Source organism: Gopherus flavomarginatus, chromosome 5 (assembly GCF_025201925.1).
Source record: "Gopherus flavomarginatus isolate rGopFla2 chromosome 5, rGopFla2.mat.asm, whole genome shotgun sequence".
Taxonomy (NCBI): Eukaryota; Metazoa; Chordata; order Testudines; family Testudinidae; genus Gopherus; species Gopherus flavomarginatus.
This window is the reverse complement of record NC_066621.1, coordinates 145,671,336-145,682,171: the sequence shown is the minus strand read 5'-3', so window position 1 is coordinate 145,682,171 and position 10,836 is coordinate 145,671,336. Positions and strand designations below refer to the sequence as shown.

At 44.6% G+C, this 10,836-nt stretch overlaps 1 protein-coding gene across 1 annotated transcript; it reads left to right on the top strand.

Moving 5' to 3' along the window:
- Positions 1-8,414: 8,414 nt before the first annotated feature.
- On the top strand, positions 8,415-10,535 carry LOC127050970 (uncharacterized). Its single transcript, XM_050952751.1, has 2 exons — positions 8,415-8,841; positions 9,850-10,535. The coding sequence occupies exons 1-2, from the start codon at positions 8,649-8,651 to the stop codon at positions 10,377-10,379; spliced, it is 723 nt and encodes a 240-aa protein (XP_050808708.1). The 5' UTR covers positions 8,415-8,648; the 3' UTR covers positions 10,380-10,535.
- Positions 10,536-10,836: the final 301 nt, after the last annotated feature.

Genomic DNA, 10,836 nt, shown 5'->3' with positions numbered 1-10,836 from the left:
GAAAATTAGGGGGCTTACCCTTTTGTCAACTTTTTTCAGATTTATTTCAAATGAAAGAGGATGTATACTTTAGCTGCTAAATATGAATATATTTGACTTTTACCTGACTGTCCCCTTTTTGACATACATTCTCCTGGAGGGCACAGCAGACAGATGCCTGCCCACACAGAAATTATAAGGTGCTTAATGAGCCACAAAACACATTTTCTTCTTTCAAACAAATTAAAAAAAAAAAAGCATACATGGGACTCTTCCTGAAGAAAGTCCCTAAAACAGCCAGGAAGAGAGAACCCCATTATTCTGAATGCGTCGGAGGGGCTCACAGACTTAAGAGATATCCCCTTCTCTCCCTGGTCATTATCAGCCAGACGGAATGAGGCTGAGAGCCCTCAGATTTTTGCTCTGTTGGAAGTGGAGGCAGGGTGTCCTTAGTAGAGGGTGTCCTTGACACTAGAACTTGCTCCCCTTGTCAGTTCATGAGAGCACAGTTTGACCTTGTAGGGGATCATGTAAAGCCTATTTTCATGCATTTGCCTGAGTAGGTTATATGTGTTAAGGTTCCTCCCCCACTCTGAACTTTAGGGTACAGATGTGGGAACCTGCATGGACACTTCTAAGCTTAATTACTAGCTTAGATCTGGTTTCGCTGCCACCATCCAGAAATTTCAGTGTCAGGAACACTTCCTGTCCCCCCAAAACCTTCCCCTCCCTGGGCAGCCTCGAGAGGCTTTTTCACCAAGTTCCTGTGAACACTGATCCAACGCCTTGGATCTTAACACAAGGAAAATTTAACCATCCCCCCCTCCTTTCCCCCACCAATTCCTGGTGAGTCCAGATCCAATCCCCTTGGATCTTAAAGCAAGGAAAAATCAATCGGGTTCTTAAAAAGAAAGCTTTTAATTAAAGAAAGAAAGGTAAAAATCATCTCTGTAAAATCAGGATGGAAAATACTTTACAGGGTAATCAGATTCATATAGCCCGGAGGAACCCCCTCTAGCCTTAGGTTCAAAGTTACAGCAAACAGAGGTAAAATCCTCTCAGCAAAAAGGAACATTTACAAGTTGAGAAAACAAAAATAAGACTAACATGCCTTGCCTGGCTGTTACTTACAAGTTTGAAACATGAGAGACTGATTCAGAAAGATTTGGAGAGCCTGGATTTACGTCTGGTCCCTCTTAGTTCCAAGAGCGAACAACCCCCAAAACAAAGAGCACAAACAAAAGACTTCCCCCTACCAAGATTTGAAAGTATCTTGTCCCCTGATTGGTTCTCTGGTTAGGTGTCAGCCAGGTTTACTGAGCTTCTTAACCCTTTACAGGTAAAAGAGGCTTTAACTATCTGTTTATGACAATATGAAAGACTTCTCTGAAGACAGAACAGGGAATGAGGTCAGAGTGCCACACCCAGGTGGGCTACTATATAAAATAACACCACCACCTAGCTGTTATAGAATCGTAGAATTATAGGACTGATGGGACCTTGAGAGGTCCCCTAGTCCGGTCCTCTGCACTCAGAGCAGGACTAAATATCATCTAGGCCATTCCTGACTGGTGTTTGTCTAACCTGCTCTTAAAAATCTCTGATGATGGACATTCCACAACCTCCCTAGGCAATTTATTTCAGTGCTTAACCACCCTGACAGTTAGGAAGTTTTTCCTAATGTCCAACCTAAACCTCCCTTGCTGCAATTTAAGCCCATTGCTTCTTGTCCTGTCCTTAGAGGTTAACAAGAACAATTTTTCTCCCTCCTCCTTGTAACAACCTTTTACATACTTGAAAACTGTTATGTTTCATCTTAGTCTTCTCTTCTCCTTACTGAACAAACCCAGTTTTTTCAATCTTCCCCCATAGGCTGTGTTTTCTAAACCTTTCATTTTTTTTTGGCTCTTCTCTGGACTTCCTCCAACTTGTCCACATCTTTCCCAAAATGTGACAGCCAGAACTGGACACAATACTCCAGTTGCAGTCTAATCAATGTGGAATAGAGAGGAAGAATTACTTCTTGTGTCTTGCTTACAACACTCCTGCTAATACATCCCAGAATGATGATTGCTTTTTTTATTTTGCAACAGTGTTACACTGTTGACTCATATTTAGCTTGTGATCCACTATGACCCCCAGATCCCTTTCTGCAGTACTCCTTCTAAGGCATTCATTTCCCATTTTCTGTGTGTGCAACTGATTGTTCCTTCCTAAGTGGAGTACTTTGCATTTGTCCTTATTGAATTTCATCCTATTTACTTTAGACCATTTGTCCAGTTTGTCCAGATCATTTTGAATTTTATCCTATCTTCCAAAACACTTGTAACCTCTTCAAGTATCATCTGCAAACTTTATAAGTGTACTCTCTATGCTATTATCAAAATCATTGATGAAGATATTGAATAGAACCTGACCCAGAACTGATCCCTGCAGGACCCCATTCAATATGCCCTTCCAGATCAACTATGAACCACTGATAAATACTCTCTGGGACCAGTTTTCCAACCATTTATGTAGCACCTTACATTAATAGATCTCAAAGCACTTTACAAAAAAAAGGTCAGTATCTTTATCCCCATTTTACAGATGGAGAAATTGAGGCACAGAGACCTGAAGGGACTTCCCAATTTTCACCCATTACTTTTTGTGGGTTTTGAGCCTTCCAAATATTGTTTTCAATTAAAAATGTACAGTATTCTAAAGACTTTGCAGTTCAGGTGATCCATTTTGCCCATGTGAAGTGTTACACTGAAGGACTATGGCAGACATCTTTGGTGATTTTGGCCTGTGGTGAGAGGAGCTGGAGAGACAGACTGACAAACAGATAATCGCACATGTTTAGAGAGACCTATATACACAGATGTGCAGACACAAAGCCACATGCAGTGGAATTGGAACAATTTTTATAGTGGGGGTGCTGAAAGCCATTGAACAAAACTGTAAACCCTATCTATGATGGAAGTCACTTTAAGCCAGAGGGTGCTGCCTCATCCCCAGCACCCCAAATTCTAATGCCAGCTAGATCTGGTGGGGGTATGAGCTTCACTACAAGAAGTGTCACTAGGCTCTTTACCAGTGTCTTGCCCCCACCCATCCAATGAAAGTAGGACTTTTCCTCACAATTTTGCACAGCCAGACCAAAGGAATCAAGTGTCAGGCTGAAAGCATCTTGATTATTGTCATTGGTTATTTGTGGTATGGCAGATGAGACAACCCATTTATCAGCAAACCATGAGCAACTCATGGCCTGTCCACTGTGACTGCAAGAGGAATGGCTAACAAGAAATGCAAATCCCAGCATTAGCAAAGCTGCCCTTCACATGAAACCAGTGATGAAACAGGCCCAGAGTTGCCCATCTCCATGTAAACTTAGTAGTGAGGGAACCTGAGCATGTTCAGAGTTTGGTGACTAATCCAAAACAGTAAAGGACATCTCCTGGTCTCCCAGTCCTTTCTCCCACCCAATCTCCTTCAGCACTCTATACTATACTGTTGTGGGGCAAGACCACTCTGTTGCTGCACCCTCCAGGCATGAATGGTGTAGCTGCTGATAAAGCATGTACACCATCCTACTAAGGGCTTGATCAAACAAACTGCCGTGCACTTCCTGGAATGGCCTGAGCACTCAACGATGCCAGTAGCAGTTGACGACACTCAGACCCTTGCGGGACTGAGCCCAAAATGATCCCTGTCAGTGCTGAGGATGTTTTTGCTCTCTGACCAGCAAACCATAGTTCACTCACTGGCAAAGCTCCTGACCCACCACATCTCTGCTCTAATAGACTTTCCAAAACATATCTTCTGAAGGCCGAGCCTTTTCCGCAGCACTCAGCCAAGTGCGAGGGATCTCCATGGCAGAAAGGAAGCCTAATTGAGGCTCAGCACTAGATCCTCTCACATCCTTCCCCAGCCGCGCCCTGCCCCCCAGGAAGCAGAACCACACCAACACCAACACCTGTGGCGCCCTTCCCACAGAACACCAAAAAAGGTCCAAGGCCAGGATGTTCCAAACTGATTGATCTGGGTGCCCAATTCGGAAACTGTTTAGGGACTTTTTAAATTCCATCTTTGTCCCTCTGTCATGTCTCCCTCTATCTCAGCCTGTCTTAATGTCTCTACCCTATCAGCATATGTATTATTATTGTTTATATTCTAGTAGACCCCAAACATTAGGCACGGTGCGACCATGTAGGATGGGCGATCCTGTGTTGTGGCATTAACAGTTCAAAGAGACAGACAAACAAAAAAAGTGGGGGAAGAGGTACCAGTGCGTAAGGAAAGTGGTCCAGGGAATGATTCTGCATATCCAAATTGTTCTGAGTGACAACTAGATCGGGTTGAAATTTTTCCATCTAAAACTGTTTTTCAATGGGAAATTGGGTTCTTGAATATTCTTAAATATTTTGTGGACAGTGTCTGGTTTCCGAAGAAAAATTTGACTTTTTGATGAGAACCTGAAAACTTTTCAACTAAACTCCAACTAAAACCATTTTGGTCAAAAAAAATTTCAGCAAAAGGTTGAAACATGCCATGAAAAATGTTGATGAAAAATGAACATTTTTTTGATTGTCATCAAAATGTTTCACAGCAGGAGGAAAATCAGCATTTTCTGAGCAGCTCTGACAATATCCTCAACAGCACACTCTAAGCTGCCACTCTTAGTTGCCCAATTTCTTGTTGGCATCACAGCAGATGTGGGTCAGAAGGAGGGATTGGAAAGTGGAGCACATCCATATGGAGAGGCACCAAAGAAAGAGCAGAAACTGTGCTGTGAAAGATGATGATGAACAGGAAATTGAGACCAGACTCAATACTTAGTGGTGGTAGGAGGGGGCTACGGATGAGGTGGCAGTAATCAAGACATGATGAGGGATGGATAAGAGGGTTTTTGTTTTATGGACAGGAGGAAGAGTTCATGAAAGAAGAGGAGGAAAGATCTGGACACAACCTGAGCATATGGGTTAAGGAGGTTTTAAAGATGGCCACTCACAACGATGATGGTGTATTCAAAAGCTAACGAAAGAGGAACTGGATAGGGTGATAAGAAGTTGAGGGCAAGCCACTGGAAGCAGGTATCAGAAAGACAGGCTCAGTAAGAGGTTTGGATGGAAGGACACACATCAGGGGTAGAATGACAGATTTGTGAGTGATCAGTGTAGAGGTGGTAGATGAAGCTCTTTGAGCAAATGAAATCGTCCAAAGAAATGGTGCAAAGTTCAATTTTGTCCACATTAGGCCATGCGTCAGTGCGTTGTTTGTTTTTTTTTTTTGCTTTAGTGCTGTAAGGAAGATAACCCTTGTTTTGTAAGAATATCATTGCCAGCAAATACTTTAAGATTCTTCCTTGTCCTCACAACTGCTACATATTTGTCCTGGGGTGTGTCTTTTCACAATTTGCTAAAGGTATAAAGGGTATAGAGAAGAGGCTTGGAAAGGAACTGACAAACAGGTTTAATTTTGAAAGGACATGGCTGAATCATAAATTAAAATAAAAGAATGTGTAAAGTTCTGCTAACTGTTACAGTGGAAACATTGCCAAGTATAAACAAAGTAGTCACAATGCAGCAATCAGGAAATGTATTCTTAGATGGTAGCAAGATAAATACTGACTTGCCCTGATAACAGTTGGAAGTTAACCCTAAATGAAGATTTCAGGGATCCATAACTCAACTTCCTCTTGCTCTATAAGATTTGCCCATCACTCTTCTTGAACTTGGAGGAACATAAATTGACTGAAATATAATGTTTCCAGGAGGGCCTCTGTTCCTTTGTCTTTGTTGTCTATTTAAATTGTAACTCTTCAGGGCAGGGCCTATCTTTCACTACGTGTTCATATAGTACCTAGCACAATGGGGCCTGAGCTTGACCAGTTTTCTGCACTTGCAGTAGACGAAGGTTCCAAAGTACTTTAATGATAATTCCTATGGGTCAAATCCTGAAAACTAAAGTAAAGTCCAAATGAAGAGACACTGCTGAGAGAAGATTGATCTGAACATCAGAGTCCCCATGTGTGCCTCAGGAGTCCTTTAAGAAGAGTTTATTAGAAGGCTATAAAGCCACTATTCCACAATCAAGAAAGAGGGCAGTTTTGGCTAAAAGTCCATTCTGGTTCAATGGCAAATTGAAAGCATCAGTTAAAAATAAAAAAGCAACATATAACCAATGGAAAATAAATAGCAACCAACATAAGCTGGAAGTTATGAAGTGCAGAAAATTGATAAGGGAAGCATACACATTGAAAAAAATCCATGGCTGGCAGGACTCAGGACAATAAGGAATTTTTTAAAGTAAACTAGGAACAATAGAAACCCTAGAAATTGCATAGGCTCATTACTAAATGGAGTCGGTAAAACTGTTAATAATGATGTGGAAGAGGCAGAAAGTATTCAACAAATATTTCTGTTCTTCATCTGGAAAGCAGCAGCATGATGTACTCATATCACATGAGGATGATGAGGTATTTTCAGCCTATTAGTAACTAAGGAGGATCTCAGACAACATCTACTTTATTTTTCAATCAGCAGGCCAGATAACTCTCACCCAAGTATCCTAAAAGTTGGCTGGCCCATTGATGTTAATTTGTAATAAATCTTGTAATGCAGGGGATTTACCAGAAAACTGACAGAGAGCTAATGTTGTGCCACATTCAAAAAGGGTAAGTGGGATGACCCAGATAACTATAGGCTAGTTATCCTGACATCAGTCCTGGGCAAAATAATGAAAAAGCTGATATGGGATTCAATTAATAAGATTTTAAAAGGGTTGGAATATAATTAATGCCAGTCAGCGTGGTTTTATTGCAAATAGGTCTTGTCAAACAAACTTGATCTCATTCTTTGAAGAGACTACAAGTTTGGTTGATAAAGGTAACTGTGTAGGTGAAAAGTATTAAGACTTTTGCAAGATGTTTGACTTAGTACCTCACAACATTCTGATTAGAAAATTTGCACTGTACAACATTGACAGAGCACATGTTAACTGATAACATGTGATCTAACTGATAGATCTCAAAAACTGGCCATCAGTGAAGAGTCATTATCGCTTGGGAGTGTTTCTAGTGAGGTTCTAGGCCTAAAACTATTCAACATTTTCATCAATGATCTGGATGTAAGTATATAATCATTGTTGATAAAATTTGTGGATGATACAAAGATTGGCAGCATGGTACACAACAAGGACAGGGCAGTAACACAGATCACTTGATAACCCTGGGCCCATTCTAACAGAACGAGTTTTAATATAGCTAAGTGCCAAGCTATATATCTAGGAACAAGGAATTCTGGCCATGCCTACAGAAGGGGAGTTGTACCTTAGTGTCTTGCATGGGTACCTACTTGTGGCGGCTAGCCCCTCCCATGCCTCATGATTTCACAGCTCTACACTATTTTTAGCATGCTAGCTTTATCAGAGCTAGCACAGGTATGTCTCCTTGAGTTGGAAACTTCACCTCTAGGCTGAAGGGTAGACACCCCCTTAAAGAGCTCAATCTGTTTAGCTGATCAAAGAAGATTGAGAGGTGACTTCATTACAATGTATAAGAACCTTCACGGGGAGAAAGTACTGGGTACTAAAGGGCTCTTATTTTCAAGAGAGACAGTCATAATAAGAATCAATGGCTGGAAGCTGAAGCCAGACAAATTCAAATTAGTAATTAGGCACAAATTTTTAACAGTGAGGATGATTCACCAATGGAACAAACCACCAAGGGGAGCTGTGGATTCTACACCTCTTGATGTCTTCAGATCATGACTGGATACCTTTCCAGAAGATATGCTTTAGTCAAACAAGTTATTGGACTCAATACAAGGGTAGTTAAGTGAAAGTTAATGGCCTGTGACATACAGGATGTTAGTCTCAATGATTTAACTGTGTATTGTAGCTCAAACTGTGAATCTATGAAAGCAAGCACTCAGGGCTTGGCCTCTTTTGTCCAGAAGTAGCAAGAAGAATGGCTACACTAGAGAGTTGAAGCACTGGTGAGGGGTTTACAGCGCTGCAACTTAGGATGTGTCCACACTTGCAAAGCACGGCCAGCGCTGCAACTCCCTGGTTGCAGCACTGGCTGTACACCCGGTCGAGCCTCGGGTGTAGAGATTCCAGCGCTGGTGATCCAGCGCTGGTCAGCAAGTGTGGACGCCCACCAGCGCTTTTATTGACCTCCGGGGTATAAGGAGGTATCCCAGCATACCTTAGAAGCCTCTCTGGTAATCATGCACACTCCACTGCCCTGGGCTCAGCTGACCCCACCTTTAAATGCCCCGGGAATTTTAAAAATCCCCTTCCTGTTTGCTCAGCCAGGTGTGGAGTGCAATCAATCATTCAATCAATCAGCGACCATGCCTCCACGCCCCAGATGAGCCCCAGCATGGAACAGTTCCGAGCTGCAGGACCTCATCAGTGTTTGGGGTGAGGAAGCTGTGCAAGCACAGCTGCGCTCCAGCCGGAGAAATCATGATACCTATGGGCAGATATCACAGTCCTTGCTGAGAAGGGGCCATGAACGGGACGCGTTGCAGTGCAGGGTCAAAATAAAAGAGCCGAGGAGTGCTTACTGCAAAGCCCGTGAGGGAAATCGCCGCTCAGGAGCTGCCCCCACAACCTGCCGTTTTTACAAGGAGCTGGATGCCATACTTGGGTGTGACCCCACTGCCAATCCTAGGAGCACGATGGAGAGTTCAGAGCAGGGAGAAGTGGGCGAGGGTGTAGAGGAAGCTGAGAGTCAGGCTACTGGGGTGGAAGGAGACACCCCGGAGTCCCAGGAGGCATGCAGCCAGGAGCTCTTCTCAAGCCAGGAGGAGGCTAGCCAGTCGCAGCAGCTGGAAGTTGCTGGTGAGGAAGAAACTGAGGAGCGTGATCGGGGTAAGCAGATTTTTATGTTTTGGGAGAGGAGGGTTGGGGTTATGGCTGCCTGCATGCATGCCTAAACAAGGAATAGCCCATTGATTTGCTCTATCACGTCTCTGTAATCTGCCTCGGTAATCTCTTGAAAAGTTGCAGCCAGAGCGTGGGCAATGTGCTTTCGCAAGTTTATAGGGAGAGCCACCGTGGTCCTTGTCCCGGTCAGGCTAACTCGTCCGATCCACTGTGCAGCGAGGGGTGGGGGGACCATGGCTGCACACGGGCCAGGGCGGAATCCACATTGCTGTAGAAGACCCTCCCTCTCTTCCCAGGTAACACGCAGCAGTGATATATCTGGCAGTAGGAAACCCTGTTGAGAATTTAGGGATACTTGAGTGCAGGGCGCCAGGTTCGCGGTCCCGCCCCAGCCCCGCGGTGCGTTCCGGTCTCCCCACCCCCTTCCAGCACGTAGCCAGCCCCGCGGTGCACTCCGGTGTCCCCCCCCCTCCTTTCCAGCAGGCAGCCAGCCCCGCGGCGCGCTCCGGTCTCCACCCCCCTTTTCCAGCAGGCAGCCAGCCCCGCTGCGCGCTCCGGTCTCCACCCCCCATTTCCAGCAGGCAGCCAGCCCCGCGGTGAGCTACGGTTTCCCCTCCCTCCTTTCCAGCAGGCAGCCAGCCCCGCGGTGCGTTTCCCCCCCCTCACCAGCAGGCCGGCATTTACACAGACCGCCCCCTCCGCCAGCAGCTCACCACCTTCCTGTTCACTACTGTCCCCTGTGCAGGACACCAGCTACCTCCTGTACCCAGTGCAGATAAACCCCAGTGACCCATCGGTCAATTCCCCCTCCCAGGTGCAGTCGGGGCAGAAACACTCACCTCATTGCTCGCCATGCCTTCGCTTCCCTGGCCTCTCTGTGTTATGTTAGGTATGTGGGAAGGATGCTACAAAAAGTCTAAAAACTCCTTCACTGTGTGATAATAAACAATGTAGCCTCTGTGTATTACATGTTTCTATCTATGTTTTTTTTAGTGACCTTGACTAATGCAGCCGGATCACCGGCCTCATGTCGCTTGCAGAACTTGAGAAAAAATCCGCGAAAATCAAAAGAAGAATTGATCAAAGCAGTTATGATTCACTACAACAGAGAAAGTAGGAAGACGCAGGAATGGAGAGAGAAAATGTATGAGTGGAGGCAAACAGAAAGCAGGAGAAAGGAATTGGCTACCAAAAAAACCTCAAAGCACCTGATAAGCCTCCTGGCTCGCCAAACTGACTCTTTCGAGTCTCTCATAGCCATTCAGGCAGATCTGTACCGTGGTAACCCACACCCCACCCATAGCTCTCTTTCTTGTTCCCCAGTATTTGCACAAAACACCTTTCTCCAGCAGCCAGTTTCTTATTACACCCAGCTGCCCCCAAGACCTGTACGATCACCTACCAGCCCTGATAACTACAATTCTTACCCTGTGCACTCCACCCCCATTACTCTGCAGCATAGTAATCCTGAAGTGCAGCAGACATTGAACAGTAATCCAAACAGGACATATTCAAACCTCTGAATGTACAGTCCACCACCCTAACCCCCCTGGCCTTTTATGTACTGTACTTTGAATAAAGGATTTTATGGCTTTTACAATACGTTTTATTATTGCAGGAAGTGGTAAATATTGTACCCCAAGGTAGAAAGGAGCACAGCAAAGGCACCAAACATTACTGTTGGCTATCAGCATCAAATTGCTCCCTTAAGGCATCCCTAATCCTTGAAGACCTTTCCTGGGCCTCTCTAGTAGCCCTGCTCTCTGGCTGTGCAAATTCATCCTCTAGGCGTCGAACCTCGGAGGTCCATTCCTCACTGAATCTTTCACCCTTCCCTTCACAAATATTATGGAGGGTACAGCACGCGGATATAATAGCGGAGATGCTGCTTTCCCCCAAATCTAGCTTCCCATAAAGACACCTCCAGCGCCCTTTCAAATGGCCAAAAGCACACTCCACAGTCTTTCTGCACCGGCTCAG